Source organism: Microcaecilia unicolor, chromosome 8 (assembly GCF_901765095.1).
Source record: "Microcaecilia unicolor chromosome 8, aMicUni1.1, whole genome shotgun sequence".
In the NCBI taxonomy this organism is placed as follows: domain Eukaryota; kingdom Metazoa; phylum Chordata; class Amphibia; order Gymnophiona; family Siphonopidae; genus Microcaecilia; species Microcaecilia unicolor.
Window position 1 is genome coordinate 65745179 of NC_044038.1, and position 25391 is coordinate 65770569.

At 41.6% G+C, this 25391-nt stretch overlaps 1 protein-coding gene across 1 annotated transcript in view; it reads left to right on the forward strand.

Annotated features, from left to right (window-relative positions):
• Positions 1 to 25391, forward strand: part of CLCN7 (chloride voltage-gated channel 7) — a 131839-nt gene that overhangs the window by 55474 nt on the left and 50974 nt on the right. The window contains exons 7-13 of the mRNA XM_030212156.1: positions 3956 to 4036; positions 6012 to 6074; positions 8703 to 8786; positions 10477 to 10570; positions 15081 to 15145; positions 15909 to 16025; positions 17969 to 18023. Coding sequence (XP_030068016.1) covers positions 3956 to 4036; positions 6012 to 6074; positions 8703 to 8786; positions 10477 to 10570; positions 15081 to 15145; positions 15909 to 16025; positions 17969 to 18023 — 559 coding nt within the window. The remainder of the gene's footprint in view (positions 1 to 3955; positions 4037 to 6011; positions 6075 to 8702; positions 8787 to 10476; positions 10571 to 15080; positions 15146 to 15908; positions 16026 to 17968; positions 18024 to 25391) is intronic.

Here is a 25391-nt window from a genome sequence, read left to right on the forward strand (position 1 = left end):
CAGATAGACATGCTTGTCCCTGCTTTTTGCCTTTCATATGTTGCATGTTCCAGGTTGTAAAATGGCTGTTCATGCTGAATGTCTGTACTGCTATGGATTTACAGCCTGCTTCACTGACACAGACTACTCAGTAATTACTGTGGATTCTTTTGGATTTGTATTAGGTAAATGAGACCTTTTTATTAGAGGTTCTAAAATCTACAATGATTAAGATATATACAATGATTAGCTATGTAACTGAAAAGAAACAGTACCTATACTATCTATAATTAAACAAAACCTATCTATAAACAATCACTACATCAGTGGTCCCTACATCTAAACAATGCTAAGAGTTCCTAGACCAGGAAAAGAAGCAATAATACACTATAAACAATCATCACTGGTCCTTACATCATCCAGGCTCTTATCATCAGCTGAGGGGCCCTGTTCACAGCGAAAGCCAGGAGCTTCTTTGACCAGGAGTTTTGGTTCCACCCATAGATGAGCTTCCCACTTCACTGCTAGAGGCCCCCCCTTTTTTATTAGGTTTAGAACTCATGTTCAGAGCTAAGGAAAATTACAGAATGCTTGAGAGTTTCTCTGTTTAGGTAAACAAGCCATACTGTGGGAATGTGGTCACATGTTTCCTAGTCCAAATGGCCAGTCTACTCGAAAACAGGCTTCACCTTTCCCTTCACTTAACAAATTAATTAAAGCTGTGTCTTATCTTCTACATTCCAACTTATTTTCACACAATCAAAGTTAAACAATCATTTTAAACAGAATTACTTCTAATCACAAATACAGAGCCCGAGTGCCCTTGTTGGTCAAGGTGGATAGAGTTGAAAAGCAATCTCTAAAATCCTTTTTATTACAATGTCCTCAGCACATGAATGTCCATCTCACGTATTTGCAAACAGGAAATCATGCCGTATTTCCTATTGGAAAGTACATGTGAGATGGCCATCCATTTTGGATATTATGAGCTGGACGTTTCTATTCTGACATGGACGTCTTTTTGAAAATGCCCCTCCGCATGTGTTGTGTGCCAGTAGAAATCTGTGCTTATATTTTATAAAATTCATGTTTAAATGTAGATTTCACCCCTTCTCCTTTTCCAGGATCGCTTATGTCTATATTACATAAAAGCAGGCACTTTATGAACCGACTCTTTTTAAAAAATTTATTATTTATTTTATTTCCTGTCCATTATGTTCCACGTAATAAAACTATGCTGTAATCAGAAATTTGTGCACCATATAACACATAAATCAGATAAAACAATCAACAACAATACAAAACATGGGAAGAATCTAAAAACAAATACCTGCTACAGGACTCATCACAACCAAAAAATGGTTGTCTCAAGTAGTTTGATTTGATTTAATTACTTAAGTCCAAATGTCTTGCTAAACAGAATGTCCTTCAGCTGTTTCTTAAGTTGATATATCTGTCAGCATACCCATGAAGAATGGCAGTTGCTTCAATTGCTCTGGGTCAGAGATCGAAAAAAAAAGTGGTCACGTGTCTCAAGTGAATTGAGAGAATTGTCAGCATCTGCAAACTTCCAAATGAAGATGTCTTTGTATAAGGCTGGGCCATTTTATAAGCACTCCATAAAATGTTGTTGTGTATGCATACGTCATTTACAGAATTACCCCATTGATCTGGAAATCATAGAAGGGATGCAACACATACTTTATAAAATGAATGTAAAATAAACTGGGTAATTTGTGCATACTAAATAGATGTGAATGTATGCATGTACTTTCCAGGAGTCATGTGCCTACTTCTCTTTGAAAATAAGGAGGAGTGGCCTAATGGTTAGTGCAGCAGGCTTTGATCCTGGCAACCTGGGTTCGATTTCCCACTGCAGCTCCTTGTGACCTTGGGCAAGTCACTTAACTCTCCATTGCCCCAGGTACAAAAACTAGATTGTGAGCCCTCTAGGGACAGAGAAAGTACCTCCATATAATGTGTACAACGCTGCGTACGTCTAGTAGCACTATAGAAAGTAGTAGGAAGGAGAAATTAGGTTTCCATTAGTCCCTCCCACTATTCCAGAGACCTGCCCAAGGTTTCTGAGATGTTTGCCAGTGTAAAGTAATGGGTCAAATAACGACTGTTGCCTTGCATGGTGCTTCTTGCATATCTCTTGTTCTTTTCAAGTTGTCTAGAGATGAGAGAGGTCCACACATATTTGCTTGTCTGGTTAGTGTTAGGTTAACGAGTTAAGGTTGTTGTGTTTATTCTGAGTTTATCCTTACTGCTTGTCAACATAAATATTGAGGAGCTGGACTGAATGCCAAGAGAGATATGTCCCAGCTCAGTTTTCAAATCTCTATCTCCACTTGCTGGTTGATGGGTACAACTATCCTACAGGTTCTGGAGTAGTGGGAAGGATTAATGGAAAGAAAATTATCAGGTAAGCCCTAATTTCTTAATTCTTTCATTGACTCTGTTACAAACCCCAGTTAGAGTTACTAACGAGTAGAAATGCCATTAAGGGCCAGATGCACGAAACTTAACGAACCAGCAATGTGGTTTTTAAACTAGTTCTAGCCGGTTTAGCGTGCAAGTAGTAAACTGGGACATGCACAAAAGGGTTCTCTGAGCCATTTTCCTGTCACGGTAGCAGCTAACGAAAACGGAATGCAAAGCTATTATAATGAGCTAATTACTATTATAATGTGCATGCAATGCGATACATTGCCGTTTCCGATCCCATGCACAAAAGCAGTCCCTATCTTTACCGTGCAGATTTTAACGGGAGGTCTATCCCTACCGGTTCTTTATTATTGCAAGAAGGGGAGAAACAAGACAAGGAAGCTGGAGCACAAAAAAAAGTATACCGGCTTACACGTAGCTTCTTTGCGTGTATGAAAGCCGGGCCATGATTCTTTTCTCAAATGACATTTTACTGTCAAGGGGGGGTGGGCAGCAAATGTAAAGCATAAAAGTAATAGTGACTTACCAAAAATGCAAGGAAGACAAGGGTCAAACAGCATCCCCTATGCTTTTAGAAGCACAACAGAGAGGGGCTAAACCAATTGGGACAGCGTCAGCCAGGGCCTCTCCTTAGGTGCGTCCCACGGGACGCGCCTGAGGAGAGGTACCGCCCCCGACGACGCACACTGGCAGAAGGCTATGGGAATCGCCGGTGCTGGAGGGAGAACGGCGCTTCAGGGAGTAAAAATAATCAGACCACGCGGACGGCGAGAGTGGGTGAAAGAGGCAGGAAAAGATTGGCGCCTCACTTGGGTTGGGGCTTGTTAGGGTGGGCGGGCCTGAAGGAAAAGTGGTTGGGCCTGGGCCCGTCCAGGCCCGCCCCTGGCATATAGAGAGAAGTAATTCTAGTGAGGCTGAAAAGACTCTGGGGAGGGACAACAGCTTCTAGTGAACAATACAGAGTAAGATATAGGGTAGAAGTACACTTAATTATAACTGTAGTGATAAGATTCATGCAATTTGAAGTAATAGAATTGTGTGGGTAGGAATGAGTATTGTTCATTTCTTAGTTTGAATACTGGTCTGAATTTCACTGGTATCCACATAAATGTCAACAGTCAAGTTATATCTGGATACTGGCAGTGAATATCCGACTATAACTGTGGTGGCCGGAGTTTAAATGAAACATTGACTGTGGCTGAATATTAATCCCAGTATTAACAATGGATTAGTTTTGCATATTAATATATATATGATGGATCCTATACAACCCTGCAAACCATCACACATATAAAGTTTATAAGAATTGTTATATCAAACATTATTGATGGTGCATAGTTTCTATAAAGTTTCTAATTGCGTTAGATTCATTACTGTCTTGGTATGTGCAACGCTAATTCACAAGCCACGGTATGTGTGGAATATGGTCTCTGTTTTAGATTTTCTGTTAACACTTTCTGTAATACTTGCATTGTATCAGATTGTGTAATGTAGTGGCAGCTTTTTTTTTTTTTAATGTCCTCAGCCCATAGCGTCTGGCAGTGGAATTCCCCAGATCAAGTGTTTCCTGAATGGAGTGAAAATTCCTCATGTGGTCCGGTTGAAGGTGAGTCTGGTTTAAAAGAGGTGGGATGCAATAATTTTTACTGCATCCTAGCCTTGATTACATTAATTATACTGTAAACATTAGTATTATGTAGTTGCTTCACTGTCTCCCTATCCGTTTTCGCATCCTGTTCAAACTTCTTCTACTAACCTATAAATGTACTCACTCTGCTGCTCCCCAGTATCTCTCCACACTCGTCCTTCCCTACACCCCTTCCCGTGCACTCCGCTCCATGGATAAATCCTTCTTATCTGTTCCCTTCTCCACTACTGCCAACTTCGCGCCTTCTGTCTCACTGCACCCTACGCCTGGAATAAACTTCCTGAGCCCCTACGTCTTTCCCCATCCTTGGCCACCTTTAAATCTAGACTGAAAGCCCACCTCTTTAACATTGCTTTGACTCGTAACCACTTGTAACCACTCGCCTCCACCTACCCTCCTCTCCTCCTTCCTGTACACATTAATTGATTTGATTTGATTTGCTTACTTTATTTTTTGTCTATTAGATTGTAAGCTCTTTGAGCAGGGACTGTCTTTCTTCTATGTGCAGCGCTGCGTACGCCTTGTAGCGCTATAGAAATGCTAAATAGTAGTAGTAGTAGTTGCTTATACCATAGTGAGGGATTGGACAGTGTGCTGTAGTTATCTCTTCTGCATTATGATTTGCCCCCTCCCTTCCAGGCCAGGAGTTGGAGGGTAATAGAAAAGTCTTTACTGGGAGCTAGGATCTGGAGGATGAAAAATGCTCCCCCCAGGAATGTCATCTGGAGGGAGATGATTTTTTTCTTCCCTACCTTCTGTCGTTATTACCGTATGCTGTGCAAGGCTCTAACCCCTAAAGTTAGCCTAACTGAGGCTTCAGGGCCTATTCAGAGAGTGTCAGCTAAAGGCCTCTGGGAGAGAATGCAAGCAGCACTCCTCCCCCCCCCCAGTCTGATCCCTAGGAATGTCGTGAAACACCTGTGCTTCCAAGCAATAAAACAGACCAGAACCAATGCTCAGGAAACACAATAGAAATAAACCATTGTCTGTATAGACTGTGCCTTTATAGGAATTCACACCTACTTTAACCAAATTATATCACAGGCTGGTGTGTGGGAAAAGAATCAGTTATTTAAACCCAAAGACAAAATAACACAGGTTGATGCATGGGAAATAATTCAGTTTATTTAAACACACTCACTCTGCTGACACGCACTTGCTCGCTAACTTTCTTCTGACACTCACTCTGTGCTGTACATAAAATACCTTTTGCCAACCACACTTGTGTGTTGTATTATTGTGCTACCAAAACCATTGACCCTAAGAAGTGGACTCAGGACTAAAACAAAGGAACTCAGAACCAGACCAAAGCTGACATTTGACAACTGCGACCATAACAGACATCTTCTTTCCACTCCTCTCCCCTACAGTAGCTGGGAATGAGATAGATTCTTATCAATTCCTGAGTCTGTAGGAAGTGACTATTTTTTAGTACAGCAGTTTCTGGGGAGATAATGTGTATATTATATAGATAGCTGTTGGGTAAAGTTGCGATCTGCATATAATGCAAGCAATTTTGGGTACCCTGATGAAGTTGTAGATGAAATGGCATCCCATTGGGATTATGTTTAAAGATAAGTGCTGTCTTATACCCCACTTTTGGTGATACTATATCTAAAGTGAAATTAAATGTAATATCAGATTTATCTAGTGGAGGCTTTTCAGATTAATGATAGAAGTTTGTCCAAGTGGGCAGCAGCAATGTGATTCCTGATTGTTGAATATGAGGTGCTTGGTCATGGACTGCTGAGATCTCTTCCTCACCCAGTTTTTCTTTGTTTCTACAGTGAGTACACCTTGCCTGTAGTTTTGTGGATATTAACATTATTAGTGGTTCTACGAGGTTTCCCTCATTTGTGGATTATTAAGGGGTCTTTTTTGCAGACAACTGAGCTCACATTAAGATGTTATCTGTCTATTTTCTCTTTTACAGACCCTGATTGTTAAAGTCTGTGGTGTGATTTTATCAGTTGCTGGAGGACTAGCTGTTGGAAAGGTAAGAAAAGGTCTTTATTTATAGAAGTGGTGAAGATATAAGCGCAAAAAGGTGAGGGCTTTGTCTTTCTAGTATATACATGCATACAGTTACATCTGCCTTGGAACAGGTGTAAACATATGCCTCTGGTTTCATGGGGCTGATTTTATAAAGCCATATGGGTGCCTCTGTGTTGCGTATTTTATAAAGGCACAAATCAAAGAAGGTCAAACATAGATGTATGAAATCAAAACTTATTGCCCCCCCCCCCCCCCCCCCCCACCAGGTTAAAGCATACAAAATTTTTGTATAATATATTATGGACCATCATGTAGCAGACTTCCCCTTAACACCTCAAGAGAAGCAAGAAGCAGTCAGCTTACCTCAATCACTGTAAGAGAAGCACTCAAGTATAATCGTCAGTCCTTTCAACATAACTTCAAAAAGTAGTATAATCTTCAGCCATGAAAAATATCATAAAGAATTCAACTTGGCTGTATTATTTATGCAAATTAGATTTACAAATCTAAACCAATAAACAAACAACAACTAATAAAAGTCACCACAATCCCAAATATAGTAGAATCATACCATATAATTAGGATACATTAATTCCAGATCCGCAGTAAACAAAACAGAAACTCTAATAGACTGGATCACAAAGGAAGCCATTGAGTTGCTGTTCATCATCGAAACATGGATTCATGACCAAAATGATTCCATAATCCTGGACCTATGCCCACCAGGATAAAAAAAGAGGAGGAGGTATCACCCTAATTTGCAGATTTCATTTCATCACTGAGACCACTGCAAAGTCAATGACATCTCAACTCGAAATTGCCTCAATCAGGATTAAACATAAAACCTTATCTGACCATCTGAATTGTGTCATATTCTACAGACCACTAGGTAAATGGAACGATGCCCAGACAAACTTCATGGACTATCAACTACTTGTACTTCTAATTCAATTGTACTAGTCTTAGGAGATATTAACCTCCATCTGGAAGACCCAAATGCAAATGGTGTACAAGAATGCATGGAATTCTTCCAGTTGTGGGACTTCAATTGGTCACACTCGAATGCTACCCACATAAAAGGTACACACTTGACTTACTTGTACATAAATTTACAACAGACCGAAACTTCATAATAACAGAACATAAATGGTCGGACATTCCATGGTCCGATCACTTCAAACTAAACTTAACCTTACATTGGCTGAAGAAGGGACATCACCAAGTAGAAGAAAAAACAACTTACAATATAAGAGGTCGCGTAAATGCAAAAACATTTTGGCAATCGATATATGACAACAACTGGTCAGTTTTAGCTGATTCTGAATGCTTCCTCGCGGAATCGGAAAAGAGATGCATTTCCATTTTAAATGAAATAGCACCTATATGAACAAAAACCTCATACAAACCCAATAAAGCACCTTGGTTCAATGACAATTTGAAAATACTAAAAACAATATCTAGATGACTTGAAAGAGCATGGAGAAAAAATAGAAACACCCAAAACACTAAACACATGGAAAGAGTCACAAAGAAAATACAAAAATTAGATTAAAAAATCCAAATGGAATTACTATAAAGCACAAGTTGGAACTGACTTCAAGGACATGAAGAAATTATACAAACTACTTGACACCAAACCAGTTACCATATCAAACACAGACATTCCACCAGCAGAAGAACTTGCCAAGCAGACCTTGAAAGTACATCTGTAATCAGAAACCCAATGCTGTGCATGCTGCTTTTAAATAGTTCTGGACAGCTTGGAGAAAGATAGGGTAGCAGTGATGGTGACTGCAGCAGCAGAGGCAAGGAGGGAACTGGTCCTTTAAGGAAAAGGGACTATATGGGATAGGGTAGGGAGGGAAGAAATGAGAGACGGTGGACTATGGAGGGGATAGGGAAGGGGAGATGCTGGATTATAACTTGGGAGTTGCACAGCTGAAGGTTATCCTTGTGCAGGGGTTCTCAGCCCTGTCCGTAGCAAATACCAAGCCAGTCTGTTTTTCTAGATATTCACAATGACTTTGCATGCATTAAATTAGCATGCACTGCCTCCATTATATGTAAACCTATCTCATGCATAGTCATTGTGGGTATCCTGAAAACCAGACTGGCTAGGTGTGTACTGAGGACTGGATTGGAAGCCTCTGGTCTAGTGTGTTGGATACTCTTGGGCCATCCCTAATGACATGTATTACATTGTAAGTATTTGATTTTCTTTGCTTTATTTTTGAGAAAATGCAGTAGTAATAGTAGATCTTATGCTTTAGGAATAGTTTGCATTGTGTAGGCAAAGAGAGGAGTACCGTGACAAGGATAAGAGCAAGAAAGTAGTAAAATGCAACATTGAAAATAAATTCCAGAACAGTAAAGAGCTCTCACAGGTGCCCTTATAGGATATGTGCTGAGGGCTTTGGGGAGATCAGCACCCCTTACTTTGTTTATCTAGTTTTATTAGGTGCAGCCTCTCTCTGTCTGCAGTCCAAGCAGCCTCACAGAGTTCTAAACCTTCATCCTTTCCTGTGGGCATGTGAAGTAAAATTCTCCAAGACTTGCCTCTATGACTGGATTTGGAAGCAGTGGCTCAGATTGTCTCTGTGCTGTAACTTCTCGTTTCCATTGTGTGCAGGAAGGCCCAATGATTCATTCCGGATCAGTCATCGCTGCTGGCATTTCACAAGGAAGATCAACGTCACTGAAGAAAGATTTTAAGGTTGTGTGTTTGTAACGAATTAAACATCATATATGGTAGTGGTATTCACGTTTGGTCCTTGAAGGCTGCAAACAGGTTGGGTTTTCAGAATATACCTGATGCATATACATCAGATTTGCATGTACAATACTTCAATTGTGTGCAGATGTATCTCATGTGTATTCTTTATGTATAACCAGAAATCCCCAACAATTTGGGGCTTTTGAGAGGCATTGGTGAATACCATTTGGAAATGAAAGAGGATGGATCTCACATGGTGCCCCTGAGATTGGGATACTCTCCATGCACAGTGTTAATTACTGTGGAACATGAGATGACTCCCATACAGTACCCAGTCATTATCTGTCAGTACTGTTGGGTCTCAGTGCTTCCACTTAGAGACCTGTTTACTTATGTGCAGTAAGAGGTTATCATGTGAATTAGTGTGCAGTAACATTTACTGCCCAGTGGCGACTGTTCCCTCACACTTAATTTCTTGGTATTTGCTTGCCATGGTAGGGGGCAGGAAAGGGGTGGAGAATGACCAGATTATGGGTGTGGACAGCACCTTGAAGTTAGTGCATGGTAAGTTACTGTGTGCTGTCATGGCTGTAGATAGTATGGGTGCACTTACTGTCTCCAAACCCTGGCTCTTACCAGGGGTTTCCCTGGTGTCTTGGCAGGGAACAGGAGCAATCCCCAGTTGCTTCTGCTGTTTCAGTGGCCTGGGAGCAGAATGGCACCTGTGACTCCTAGTGGTAGATGAAGTGGCCAAATGTGGGTGGTAGGTTTGGTTAACCTGCTGCCGTGGGGTAAAGTAAGTACTGTGTAGTAACTGTAGGACCAGATGTTAGACATGCTCCCAACAGGTACTACAGAGACATTGTAGATACTGGATGTTAATTTTTCCAAGGTAATTGCAAACCTTTATTGCACTTCAGTGAACAGGCCCCCTTGAGTACCTAATCCATACCTATTGTTTCCATGGGACTTGTGACTTTTGCCCCTTCAGTACCTAATCTATGTCTGTCATAAATGTAGGATCTGCAATCTCTTTCCTAAGCACCTAGTCTTACGTCTCGTTGCTATAGGACCCAAGAGCTCTCGCTTGTAGAAAATAATTTGATAACCAGCATTTTACCAGTAGAAATAGATGCATGTAAAAGTACATGCCTCTGACATGTAATGTGTGCGTTGACATGGAGCAAGTGTAAGCGTTCCCGGAGCAGAGATATGCAGAGTTGTGAGAAATGCTTGTATGTTATAAATTTTGCTTATATCCGTGCAAACATAGGTGGACCAATTTTATGGGAGCTATTTAATAAAAGCATTTAGAAGCATATGTTACCTTTTTATAAAATAGATACAACATACTGTATATGCATATGTATCTTCATGGTGCAGGCGCCCTGATCTTTCCTATCATTGCTGTAAGTCCTGAGAGCTCACCCTTATAATTCCTAGTGCCTGCCTTCATTACTGTGGGATCTGGGAGTTTAAATTGCCATAGAGTATATTTTGTCCACTTTTTTGTTTTGTATTAATGAGAGTCACAGTTGAGGACACTATTTGTAAAGGTAATGTAAGGCTTGTCTGCAAGTACGGTCCTCCTTACATGGTATTTAACTCCAGTCCTTCCAGTTTATTTCAAGGAAGTGCTTACAATGGCCATTCCTGCACCGTCTCTTCAACATCTTCTTTTGTATTATAGATCTTTGAATACTTTCGCAGAGACACTGAAAAGAGAGATTTTGTTTCAGCTGGAGCTGCTGCTGGTGTATCAGCTGCTTTTGGTGCCCCTGTTGGTAAAGTATTGTAAATTTTCTATTTGCCTTTGTGTCCTTTCACCCAATTATAGCGGAGCATTGCCATATGATGACTCTTTGTCCTCCCAGGATGCTTAGTGCTTGTCCACCAGTAACTCCACTGACCTGTTATGGTATTTAACCTAATGTACTACCTGTGTCTCCAGGACCGGGTCTAGCCAACCGGGTCCGGCCACTTCTGTCTGCTCACCAGCTGGGTACCGGGTTTTCCCTTCAGTCTGTCCTCATTGTCAAGGAGCAGACTTTCCCTGTGATGCCCTTTCCCCTATAAAGCACAGAGATGCTCATGTGATGCACATATATACAGTGGGGGAAATAAGTATTTGATCCCTTGCTGATTTTGTAAGTTTGCCCACTGACAAAGACATGAGCAGCCCATAATTGAAGGGTAGGTTATTGGTAACAGTGAGAGATAGCACATCACAAATTAAATCCGGAAAATCACATTGTGGAAAGTATATGAATTTATTTGCATTCTGCAGAGGGAAATAAGTATTTAATCCCTCTGGCAAACAAGACCTAATACTTGGTGGCAAAACCCTTGTTGGCAAGCACAGCGGTCAGACGTCTTCTGTAGTTGATGATGAGGTTTGCACACATGTCAGGAGGAATTTTGGTCCACTCCTCTTTGCAGATCATCTCTAAATCATTAAGAGTTCTGGGCTGTCGCTTGGCAACTCGCAGCTTCAGCTCCCTCCATAAGTTTTCAATGGGATTAAGGTCTGGTGACTGGCTAGGCCACTCCATGACCCTAATGTGCTTCTTCCTGAGCCACTCCTTTGTTGCCTTGGCTGTATGTTTTGGGTCATTGTCGTGCTGGAAGACCCAGCCACGACCCATTTTTAAGGCCCTGGCGGAGGGAAGGAGGTTGTCACTCAGAATTGTACGGTACATGGCCCCATCCATTCTCCCATTGATGCGGTGAAGTAGTCCTGTGCCCTTAGCAGAGAAACACCCCCAAAACATAACATTTCCACCTCCATGCTTGACAGTGGGGACGGTGTTCTTTGGGTCATAGGCAGCATTTCTCTTCCTCCAAACACGGCGAGTTGAGTTCATGCCAAAGAGCTCAATTTTTGTCTCATCTGACCACAGCACCTTCTCCCAATCACTCTCGGCATCATCCAGGTGTTCACTGGCAAACTTCAGACGGGCCGTCACATGTGCCTTCCGGAGCAGGGGGACCTTGCGGGCACTGCAGGATTGCAATCCGTTATGTCGTAATGTGTTACCAATGGTTTTCGTGGTGACAGTGGTCCCAGCTGCCTTGAGATCATTGACAAGTTCCCCCCTTGTAGTTGTAGGCTGATTTCTAACCTTCCTCATGATCAAGGATACCCCACAAGGTGAGATTTTGCGTGGAGCCCCAGATCTTTGTCGATTGACAGTCATTTTGTACTTCTTCCATTTTCTTACTATGGCACCAACAGTTGTCTCCTTCTCGCCCAGCGTCTTACTGATGGTTTTGTAGCCCATTCCAGCCTTGTGCAGGTGTATGATCTTGTCCCTGACATCCTTAGACAGCTCCTTGCTCTTGGCCATTTTGTAGAGGTTAGAGTCTGACTGATTCACTGAGTCTGTGGACAGGTGTCTTTCATACAGGTGACCATTGCCGACAGCTGTCTGTCATGCAGGTAACGAGTTGATTTGGAGCATCTACCTGGTCTGTAGGGGCCAGAACTCTTACTGGTTGGTGGGGGATCAAATACTTATTTCCCTCTGCAGAATGCAAATAAATTCATATACTTTCCACAATGTGATTTTCCGGATTTAATTTGTGATGTGCTATCTCTCACTGTTACCAATAATCTACCCTTCAATTATGGGCTGCTCATGTCTTTGTCAGTGGGCAAACTTACAAAATCAGCAAGGGATCAAATACTTATTTCCCCCACTGTATGTGTTTGTATTTTAAGTAATTATTTCTATTATAAGATGTAAGTATTAGCCTTTGGTTCCTGCTGGAAATTGAGAGACACTGATGGTGGATGAATAAACACACATTACACCTTGACAAATCCTTAGGGCTAAATTTTCAATAGAGTATCTTAACTTCAAAGTTGCGGCCTGTATTTTTAAGTCCACACAAAACATCTCCATTTTCAAACAAGGTACCTACCTAAACTGAATTTGAAAACTGAGTTGTGGGGAAAAATATATGAACGTATATGTAATGAAATGCAAAGTGAGCATGCAAATTTGAGTATCATGTGTACTCTGGAAAATGTAAGCTGTATGCCTATGTAGGGAGGGTAATTTTATAATGGAGTGATTAGGTTTGTAAAGCCACATGGGTACAATCTCATTGTGCCTGTTCTGTAAAGTGTGCCTGTGTGTGTTTTATAAAATAGTTTCCAGAATTGCACAAAGTGTTTATCTGTTCCAAGGCAGAAATAACTTCTTCAACTAAGTTTGTGCAGATACATACATTTTATGACATCTCTGCATATCTTGCAACTGAGCCTCAGCTCTGCCCAGTCTTCACCCCCAGGAACACATATACCACCAACACGGGCTTATCGCATGCTAAAAAGGAACTACCGCTGGGCCAGCTACCACAGCAGCCCTGTGGTAGTTCCCACTGTGCTGTCATATCCAGCGCTACAAAAATTGGGCACATCTTTCTCTCCCCCCCCCCTTTCCCCCCCACAGTGACTGCAGTTCTTCTAGTACACCTGCACACTACATCTGAAGTTACCGCTGACAAACTGCAAGCTGGACTGGTGAGGAGCCTTGAGCATATATGCATGCTGAAGTCCTGTCCGATCCTGTAGGCCTTGAGCATGCGTAGATGCTTAAGGCCCCACACCGGCCTAGCTTGCAGTTTCTTTGTTAGCGTTAGCTTCAGATGCAGCATGTAGGCGTACCAGAAGAATCACAGTCACTGTGGGAGGGAGGAAGGAGAGAAAGACATGCAGATCACGCAGGGGGAGGGAAGAAGACCAGAAATGGTGTGCTGACTCGTCTTTAAACCGACAGTCTTTAAAAGGCTGTCCTAATTTTATCCGCTGATCTACGTGAGCACTGGTTTGAATATTGGCCAGTGTGCGGTTAACTTCTGCCTGGCCACTGTAACCAGATGTTCAATGCTGGAGCTCAAAATTGCCTGGCATTGAAATATCTGGGGTTAATTCAGTTTATGGCTCTCAGTGGCTTAAGTACCATTGGCCGCCACTGGCTGAATATTACCCTCTCTATTTATTTTTACCTACAAAGACTTGTAAAATTTATTTCAGAGTAATAATAATTCTTAAGGGCCCAACTGATTGAGGCTTTCTCCTATTTTGTTATGGGGAAGAAAGCTCATTGAATCAGGTCCTTTTTGTCCCTTTGCCTTGAATGCTCCTGTTGATGGAAGGGTTGCTTAGGTTGTTTTTTAAATGATCCTGCAGTTTCTTCCTCCTGTCCTTCCAGCTCATTCGGACCCAGGGCTGTGATCCATTGCAGTGAGTCTTCATTCATAGCTACCCAGGGCTTTTTTCCTTAGTCTAGTTATTGCTGTGACGGTCTTCAGCTGGGAGCCCATCTCTAAGGTTGTGTAGGCTGCCTTTGTAGTTTCCCCAGCTAACCTTGGGAGTGGATCAGTGAAGTTTCACATTGCCATTCAGGGCACTTCTTAGAGGAAACTTTTCTGCCTAGCCTACGGCCCACCCAAAGCACAGTTTCAAACAATGTCCATGTATTAATTTTTCTATCTTCTATAACAGTTTAGATCCTTCTTGACTTCTTTCTGTGGGTTTTCCTTGTGTCTTAATTTAATCAGATATAATCATCTCTGTCCCATTCTTTTTTAGTACACAGGAAAACTTCACTCTTTATATTGTACCACTCTCTTGGGAGTTTGTAGCCAAAATGCATGACCCCTCATTTTTTTAGCATTAAATATTTGTTGCTAAACTCTAAACCACCACTCAAACTTTGCTAGATCCCTTCTCATGTTTTCTACACTTTTTCCAGGTTGTTTTCCCTGCTACAGATTTTAGTGTTATCCCCAAACAGGCAAACCTTTCCCAACAGCCCTTCTACAATGTCATTTATAGAAATATAAAAAAAAAAAAAGAAAAAACAGACCATGGACCAATCCCTGGGTCACACCAATTGGTAACACCCCTTTCCTCAGAGTGAATTCTATTTACTGTTCACCCATTGTCTTTTCAATGGAAAGGAAGCTCTGGATCGAGGAATCATAGGATGAGGGTGAAGGGGGGATATAAGAAAATATTTATAAAAAGGATGGGGGACGTATTGATTAACTTCCCAGTGGAGGTGATGGCATCTGAATCCAGGAAACGATGGGACAAATACAAATTATTTCAAAAAGAGTTTATGAGATTGTAGAGCTTAGTAGTTTGTATGGATTGGCAGACTGGTTAGGCCATGTTTGTCTGCTGTCATTTTCTGTGTTTTTGATAAAATTGCAGAACAGGAGAAAAAAAGTTAAAACTGAACAGGTGAAGTAATTTGTGTTCATGTTATCTGTTGCCTGCAGGGGGTGTCCTTTTCAGCTTGGAAGAAGGTGCATCCTTTTGGAATCAGTTACTGACATGGAGAATTGTAAGTGTGTCGCAAGCTAGCTCTGGCCTTGCTGTAAGGGGCCTGATTTACTTGGCAGGTGATTTCAGCTTTGTCCCATCTTGGGGTGAATGTTGTAGAGGGCACCTGCTTGCTTCTTTCCTCCTATGTAGTCCCCAAAGCTTCACAGTTGGAGGGTTCTTTTCAAACCAGTACTTTTGTGGTGGGGGTGGGGGGGGGGGGGTTGGCTGTCCAGAATCATCTATATTATTAAGCAATAGGCCTCAGAAGTCACCAGAATTTTCCCAGAGAGGGGCAGATTTAAGTGATGCTTTTGCCTAAGTATTCTATAGGAATTTGCCATTCCTATTGATTATTTCCTGCTGGTGATGTGTAAATATATGTTATCTCCTGCCTCAGTGATGTAGGAAATTAAGGAAGTTAAGAAATGGATCCTTTTCCAATGTACCCCCCTTCCCTTACCTGCCTACCCCTGTTCTGTCATTTCCCTTGTTGTAGAAGAAAGCCCTCATGGACTGCACAATAGCAAACCCCGAAGAGGGCAGGGAAGTTGCGTGCTTTCATTCACTGCTCTAAGATGGATTTGTTGTAGGTTCATTCTCAGGTAGCAGGAGAAAGCAAATCTTTTTATAATATAATTGTCATCAGTTCTATAGGATTTTTACAACTCACCGCACAGTATTTGTATCAGTAAAGTTTGCACCGAGATTGAAGTAGTGAAGATATTTTTGTATTTTTAGTTTTCTTTCCAGTTTCAGTAAACCTCCGCTTTCTCTCCTTCCAGTTCTTCGCCTCGATGATCTCCACTTTCACATTAAACTTTGTGCTCAGCATTTACAATAATAAGCCAGGGGATTTGTCCTACCCAGGACTGATCAACTTTGGCAGGTTCGATACCAAGGTAAAGCATTTCCTATGTGGGCTGTAGTCTATAAAGTGGTGCATATAAAGGATAAGACCCAAGTTTCCAAGTTTATTTAAAGACTTTATATCCCACCCATCAAAAATATTGTCTGAGCGGCATACAATCTATAGAGAGTGAAGGAAAGAACAGGAAGCAAGAGACAATAGATAAAGGGAAGGTGGGTAGAACTACAGTTCTGATAGGAAAGCTGGGCATGGAGAACACAATGGATGGGGCTATATTTTGTCATTCTGGCATCTGCCAAGCACTGCAGTAGTAAAATCAAGTGTAAATGTCAGTATAAAGGAAAGTTTTCAAATCCTTCTTTAACTGAAGTAGAGATGATGCAGATCTCAGATGCTGAGTTAGTGTTATAAACAGCTCCCAGATAACCTGAGAACCTATACAAAAAAGGACTTACAAAATCAGATTGGTGAAGCAAGTCTTAATTAATTTATTGTCAAAAATAAGAAATACACTCTTGCAAGAATGGGTGTCTCTGAAAGCAAGCAGCACGTTCCATAATTTGGGACCCTGACTGGGAAAAAAATTGAACATCTGGTGGAGCCATAAACAATTTTGCGAAAAGAGGGAACAATTAAACAGTTTTGTTGGGATGAACAAAGTGACCTGGTTGGGCTATAGGGGGGTCAGAAGTCGCAATAACAATAAAGGTTCCCCAGAGCTGCAGATCTTGTGGACAATCTTATAAATTACACGATGCGAGACTGGCAGCCAGTGGGCTGCTTTTAGAAGTGGAGGTGCATGATCGTATTTTTTATAGGCTGTAATTAGTTTGATAACAGTATTTTATATCAGTTGGACACGTTTTAAGATCTTTTAGCCTTAATTTCTTTATACAGGGTGTTTTAATAATCAAGTTGACTGATGACTAGTGAGTGAATAAGGATATTAAGTGCGGATGGATGCAGTAATGATTGTATAGAAAGAATCATGTGGAGTTTGAAAAAAGAATATTTTAAAACCAAGGAGATCTGAGCAGTGAAGTTAGAGAACTGTCAACAATAACTCCTAGGATTAGGACAGAAAATGTGGGGAAAGCTGTAATGGGAAGATTGGAGTTAGACACAAGTAGAAACTTTCTACTTATGAGGATAGTCTAGAATCGAAACATGTAACTTACAGAGGTGATAGATTCTCCATCCTTTAGGTGGGGGGGGGGGGGATATAAAATATCTGTCTGTGATGTTATGGGTAAATGGACCAGAGATAAGCAGCTGGACTAGGTGGCATCTGGAAGTTTTTGATTACCGTATTGCCTTGTGATGTAGAGATTATTTATAATGTGCTACCCTATGAAAGTAATCTCCCCACACTCAATCTGATGTGCAGAACATGTTACCCAGCCTCATGGGGAGAATGAAGTGCTGCAGTCGGCTTTGATTCAGTAAAGGGGCTTTATAGACATTATTCCATCGCTTATAGTCAGGACTGGCCTTGGGGTGGGTGAGTGAGTGACTCCCTGAGTGGTTGAAGAGGCCTCACCCTTTCCCACTCCAGTCATATCCTTCCCCTCACCCCCCAGTGGGGACAAGTTGGGTCAGCAGGAGGTCATGTGGCATTCTCAGTGGCATCCCTTGTGTTGCTTCTCAAGTGACCGCCCTGCTTACCCTATTGTAAAGCTGACTCTGCTTTATAGTTCTTATCTTTCTTTGACAGATGCTTTATGAGCTTTTTATATTTTCTAATGTTTTCTGTTTAGGAATAAGTACGTATGTTTTAAAATCATATCCCAAAGAAAATCCCATTTAGCTTTGATTCCTCCTCTTCTCGCACCCCCAATATTATGTGTTAGCTTCAGATGGTTCTCTGCTTTTTAGATAAAGTAATGTTAGCTGTTCTGCAAATATGTATTTTTCTTACCACTTATTCGTAATTTGTATCAAAAGTAGCAATATTGTGGTGTTTATTCATTGTAGGAAAATGGATATGATATCTATGAAATTTTTATCTTCATATGCATGGGAGCAATCGGTAAGATTTTTGTTTTTTAACATTGTATATGCAATTAACTTTATAGCTGAGTATAGTAGTGCAAACTTTCCTCCCACACCATTTGCCCCAGTGCAGCACAGGCAGCAGCAGTGCAGGCTTCCTTCACAGACGGTGTAGCTTGTATGAAGAGACAGGTGCAATCTGAAACAAAGGCATAGAGAAGGTAACCTGTGGGTTTTGAGCAGTCCCTCTCCGCTTTCACACCCTACTCAAAACCCACTTATTTTCTCAGGCCTTTCCTTCCCAGGACTCAGCTCAATAAGGCCTGGCCATCTGCCCTGGCACATTATGGGTTTTTTTTCTCTTTCTTTTCCTTGCTTTCCTGCGGTAAATGGAGTTCTTTTCTTTGCTGGATGATTTGATTTCTTTTATTATTGTACACTGCTCTGATATGTATTGAAGGGCAGTATATCAAGTTCTAATAATCTAAACAAAACTGTATGTTTTGCACAGAGCAGCAGGTACAACTCTAGCCACCTTGCTGGGCAAACTAGATTTTATTTATTTGAATTTTGCTCACACCTTCTTCAGTAGTAGCTCAAGGTGAGCTACATTCGGGTACACTGGGTATTTCCCTGTCCCTGGAGGACTCACAATCTAATTTTGTACCTGAGGCAATGGAGGGTTGTGTCTTGCCCAAGATCACAAGGAGTAGCAGTGGGATTTAAACCAGATACCTCTGGAATTCAAGACCAGCGCTCTAACCACTAGGCTACTCCTCCACTCCAGGACCTTGCTGGTCTTTATCTGCTGTCTGTTGCTGTGTTAAGTTATACACACACTTGCAAGTATTCACACACAAATGAGGTGATCCCAGCTTATGTACACTTTGTGAAGTCTCCTTCTCACTTCCCCCAACACCAGTTTGGCCAGCTGTGATCCTTATGCTTTTGAACATTTTTTCCAATGTTGTCCCTAGAATAGTCCATACTGGGTATGGGACACTTTATAAGTTAGGCGTTAGTGTCTATGGTGTGCTCACTTTACTTCGGGGGCCTTCCTAATTAGCACTAAGCTCTCAGCTGTCACGGTCAGTCTGTGGTTCTAGTTCTAAGCTTCTGCACAGAGAAAAGGCTTGTTATGTTCTCTTGCATGTAGGATTGTGAGACCCTAGATCGCTGGAGGGCATTACCCTTCTCAGGCTCCTCTCTGAAGTAAGGGATTCAGTATCTGAACCTGCGTTCAATTCTATGTGGTAGCAGAACAAGTTCAGTAGTATCAGTAGAACTGTGTTCATAATGAAGAGTTTATCGGGTACATAATCCAGCATCAAGGTGTTGCTCTGATAGGAGAGCAGAGTAGAGAATGACACAGGGACAAAATTTGTCCTCGTCCCCATGAGCTCTGTCCCCATCCCTGCAAGCTCTGACTCCATCTGCTAATGGATTTCACCAAGACCACTGACTAAAACGTAGCTTACTTATAGAGAATATCTGTTCCTGCTAGTGCTGCAATGCTTAAAACATTATCAAATATATGATCTGAAAACATTTGGAAATCTTTGGAAAATGTAATGCTCCAGTGTAACTTACTATGCCTGATCTCAAAGTGCTGCAAGGACACATGATTACAGGGAGCAAGTGCTCAGCTTTCTATCCCCACCCCCAGCAGTGGCACAACATGATTACAAGAGAGAGGGGGGGGGGGGGGGGAAGAAAAGCTGTGCATTTGACCACATCCTCCCCCACCCTTACTTTAGCGCTGAATAAAAAATTTCAAACCACATGGTTCAAATTTTCATTTAGTACCAGGGCTACAGCTGTGGCGGACCTGCATTGACATGCCAAATGAACGTACAGGCCTCTTCCTCCCCTCCCCACTGAACTGGAGGAAACTTGCATCAGAAGGCACGAGGCTGATTTGATTTTTATTCCTATGCAGTCTTTGGTCTCTCTGCTAAGACTGCCAGCAGTGAAGTCCATTCCTGCCAGTTCCTGAGAACGTCTTTTTTGTCATGGGGACATTGGCTCTTTTCATATGAGCCACAAAATAGCTTATGTTTTTCAGTCACTACTGACTAGAGCAAGATTTCAAACACTGACTTAGATCTGAAAGGATCCAGTGCCATATCATCGTCGTCATTTTTATTTGTTCCAGAGTGTTTTTAAAAGCCTTTTTTTTTCTTTGGTGATACACTTCTTTCCTGTTTAAGTTGCTGTAGTATTTAAGGCCATCCTTAGGAAGGGGACAAATGTGGCTACTGCCATGAGCCCCACACTTCTACCCTCTGATTCCTTCTGACTCCTGTCTGCTCCACTTTTTCTCACAGAATCTACTGGCACCATGTATTCAGTACTTACATTTTCCTGCAGTGATTCACAGTCTCACACCGACTCAGTGGCCTTCCTTCTGCCGTGTCCTGCTCTCTCTCTACTGAAACTTGAGGCAACAATTTTCATCTTTGTCTAGTCCCCAGTAATGAAGGTTCCCGTTGTATGAGGCTTTGACTGCCAGCCAGGTTCACACTTGGACATTTCTATTAGAATGCACTTCTGATTTAATGTCTGACAGATCTGAGCACTACTCAAATCATGAGGAGTCATCAGGTCGTCTGTCAGATCCTTGCCTCAAAAAAAAAAAGTCTCTACTAGAGAAATGGTGGGCTTATATACTGTGACAAAGAGAGGGAACCAAGTACAGAAAAAGACCAAGCAAAAAAACAGCACAAAGGGCCTTTAAAAACAAAAGAGAACACAGTCCTTTCATTAAAAAATCCTTTAATAGTGAACTTTGATTGAAGAAAGACCTGACACGGGCCTTGTTTCGGTGCTACCGCACCTGCGTCAGGGGTCACACCAATGACAAAGGAGGCTTCAACAGACTAATTTCAGAAGGCTGATGCTTTCCAAAATTTTGTGTGATATATGTTCCTTCGAATGAAATACAGTCCAAAGCTCACACACAGCAGCAGCGTAAGTCACAATGATGAGATGGCTCTAGGGGTGCAGAAGGCTTCTGTGCTCAAGAAGTGATAATTGCTATACAACTTTGTAATGAAATGTGGTCTCAAGAAGGACAAGCAGACAAGAGTCCTTTTCTCAGTGCCCCCATGGAGGGATACTTGCACCTTTCAACAGGAGGGTTTACCAGAAAGATATGCTGACTTCCTGCATACTATCATACTTCAGTACAGCCAAACTTCATTGGACAAAGTAGAAGGTTGTTAGAATTTTTCTCAAAAGAGAAACATGATGGCCTTAGGACACTGGTAGAATGGAAAATACGTGGTTAGGTTGACCCTGTATTTTCAAGATTGCATTGAGAGCTACTGCTATGGGTATTGGTGCCTACAGACTCTCATGTCTGAAGGCACCAGACAGGAGTAAATATGAATTTCCATCTTAACCAGGAGTAGATGTTATCTTTTCAACATTTTCTCCCAAGCCACATGTCTTCTGCCTGGAGAAGATTTAGAACCCTGTTTACTAAGCTGTGCTATAGGCGTGCTAACTTTAGCGTGTGCTAAAAATAGAGACACCCATTATATTCCTATGAGTGTCTCTAGCGTTAGCACGCTCTAAAATGTTTGCGCATCTACAGTATGGCTTAGTAAACAGGGCCCTTAAAGTCCTTACAAAGTCCACTTAATTGCATCTCTTTCTGTTGTGCCTAAGGATCTGGGAGGCATAGGACCCAGAAGTCATGGCAGTGCCGGTGACCCATCTCAGGTCAATCTCCATTGAAGAGATCCACAATGCTGTAAAGTAGACTTTCTTTGCGAGGTTGAAATCTCGTTATTGTTTTGATGGGGATTCCTTGGTCAGTGTGTCCTGAAGAATCTCTTTAATGATTAGATTCCAACTCCATCCTCCCAGGTCCATTTATTTTATTACTTCCAGGTTGCTTTTCTGGAGAGCAAAAAAGAAGAATAAAAAATTGACTGTTGGCAGTCAAACTCATGTGGTTTTTGCTCTCTGACATTTACTTTTCCTTTTTTTTTTTTTTTTTTTTTTTTAAGGCAACCTGTAGATACGGATTTCCCATTAGTAGGGCTGTGATCCTGCTTTGTAGTAGGAGAAAGTGTAGTCATTCGAGCCAACTTCATCTGTTAGTAACTTTGTACTAAACTAAGGTGGCCCTGTGCAACCACATTGGTGTGGGAACTCCTGCATATGCTGGTAGAACATTCTGGGAAACTCTTGAGCTTTGTTTATATTTTCTTCCCTGGGCTTCATCAGATGACATTGCCCACTTGTAAGGGTTGGTATCCTGCTTTCCTCAAAGAACACCTATTACAGGTAAGCAAGTTCACTTTATTAGCTGGTTATCGGTTTATTTTATACTGGGTCTCGATCATTCCTGAATAAATTTAAATTACACAATCTGTTGATACAGATGTGTACCATATACCATAATCTGACAGCTACTGACCCAGGTTATTTGAAACCAGTTGCTGATAGGGTGTGGAACCCAGCTCTGGCTATTGGGGATTATAAAAGGCTGGCCAAGAAGTTGTAGTGGACTGGGTTCCCAGATTCTTTTTCACTGGCTTTGGATTTTAGATTCAGTTACTCACCATCTCTTAAACTAGAGATCAAGGTGAATTATAAGCAGGTACACAAGTTATTTTCCTGTCTAAGCCTATTTTCCCAATTAGAATTTTGAAATTTATCAAGAAAAATTCACCTTGTAAGAAAATCAAACCATACAAAGTTTAAAAAAAAAATCCTACACACTAACCCCTCCCCCCCCCAAACCCCTAAGCTGCAAAAGGGTTTTCCATGGCTCTAACATGTGCTGGTGGCAGCCACCGAGAACCTCATACAAATTTATTACAGTCAGCTCATTAATATTCTAATGAGAATTCTGGGTGATGCAAAGGTTCAGAGCAGCCGTAAAATCCAAGCTAATACCTTGGACCTTAATTCCAGAAATAAGTTTCTCTTTATCTGCATGCACAAGCCACATCCGGGAATTTCTGAATCTCTTGCCTGCAAAGAAGTACTCTTTCTCTTTGAAATAAGATTTCAAGATCATCAACTTATCCTTCTCAGTAGAGAACGTAACCAGGAGAGTAGCCCTAGTAGAAATAATGTCAGAAGAATTCTCTAAATAATTTGTCTAATCAAGTCTCCCTCCCTCAAGGGAATCATTTTAAGATTTTAAGACTTATGCAGTGGAAGGAGAAGCGATTTGCCCAAGGCGAACACAAGTATCATTAGGAGAAGCAGGATTTGAGCTCTGGCTTCCCAATTCTCAGCCTGCAGTTGTACCCATTAGGATTCTAGTTCACTCTATAGCCAAACAGACTTTTCTCCTCTAAGCAAAGCATTTCATCAGCTACAGTTTTACTCGTAAACCCATCTCTCAACAACTCAAACTCTGTCAATTTCAGTTTCAGATAGGATTCCTTTTCTCTCATCTCTATGATCATCTCAAGGCTCTTTCAGCAATCTAGGCCCAGGGTCTAGGCATAGGATTTTGCTCTTTCCATAAGGTACACTGAACCACAGATATCTCCTTACTGACTGCAGTGCAACACATCTCTCAGCTTCCCAAAAGATAAAGAGAGACCTCAACCCACAGTGGTCTCGTTTGTACTTATTTGATGCTAGTGCTGACATCACCATCTTTAAATATGTCTTCCTTATTCAGCCATGCTACTTAACTAAGTAGATATCACTAGACAGGTTAGGCAGTGGCAGACTAAGCAGTTGTTAGGGCATTGACTTCTTTGGGAGGAGAAAAATGACTACTACAGTCAAAGCAAAACAATGTCATGATAGCCACACAAATTCAAGAAACATCCGTATATAATTTTTAAGAGAGTCGATTTTCAAACAATTTATCCAGTTAAATTGCTTTTGGAAATTTTGTTTCCGTTGTATATAGCACATAAGCATTGCCATACTTGGACAGTCCATCAAGCCCAGCATCCTGTTTCTAACAGTGGCCAATCAAGGTTACAAATACCTGGCAAGATCCCAAAAAAAGTACAATAGTTTTAGATATGTAGTTATATATATTTACAGGATTGTTCTGGAAGGAATGGTATTAGTATTATCATGGTTGCTGAGTTTTGTTTATTAAGATCTTGAGAAGTACTTGATTAATTGTGGTGGTGAAGGGCAAGGCAAGGGTATGTAAGGTAAAAGTTCACCTAGGGTTCCTAATACCTTTGCACCGTCCCTGCTGGCAAAGGTCAAGGATCACACCTTGACACCTGCTGACCTGGTTTTTACATATAAATACAGAATAAGGTATACAACAATATGAAAGGGGGATTATGTATCATAATGTCTTCTTAAACCAGTTGGCATATAAGGCAGACAGATGCATCTTCCATACTTGTTGGTCTTGTGGTTCATCAACTGCTTCTCAGCCTCTGATATCCAGTTCAGTGAGGTCCTTCTCAGCTGTTTGATGCAACGTCTCTCTTGGCCTTCCTGGACATTTGTCCATTTTGGTTTCCAGTTCATGGCTTGCCTTGGTATGCACTGTTCATCCATTCTTTGTGGCTGCCCAAATTATCTAGGTCACCATTGCTGTAGTATCTTACTAACTGGTGCTTCTTTAGTTGACACTCTTATTGTTTTGGTTTTAATCGTTTCATGCACTTGCCTTTTAGTGTTCTTAAGCTGCGTGAATCAAAACTATCTAGTCTGTTCTGGAGAGTTTTTGTTACTGGCCAAGGTTTCTGCACTGTATAACAAAGTGGATATCAGAGTACTGTTATACAAATTCATCTTCATTGGAGTAGTTAGCTGCTTCTTGTCCCAGATCGTACTTAATATGTTCATGGGTGGTGCCACTTTTCCAGTCTTGCTGCTCGTCTTTCACATTGTTTTATATCTCACTCTTCAGGATGTGTGTGTGTGTGCGGGTGCGTGTGTATTTCTTCATATATATATGTGTGTGTGTGTATTTCTAATAATTAGTTTAGATGATCAAAAGCCCTGCGCTGTTCCAAATAGCGCTCTAATTATAGCGCTGGAATAGCATGGGTCTTTACTGCCCCTTTTTTCAGAGATAATAGCATGCAAATTTAAGCACGCTGTTATCTCTGATGATAGGATAAAAGTGCGCAAGGATTTTGCGGAGCATATGCTCAGGCGCAATTCTCCTGCATTTGTTTGACAGGTCCAGGTTGTCCATGTGACCCCCAGAGTGCCCTGCAACTGCAAGGCCCTGGTGGCCTAATGCCCTCCCCCCCCCCCCCCCCCGAACCCCACCCCAAGCCAGCGACATGGGCTAGAGGTCCGGAGGACCTCTAACACCCGTTGCACCAAATAAACAGCTCTGGAGGCCCGATAGGCCACCAAAGCAACCCCCACCCCCCAACAACCTGGTGGTCTAGTGGCCCCCTTTCCCAATCTCTCTGTACCTTAGTGGTGGAGGAGGGAGTAG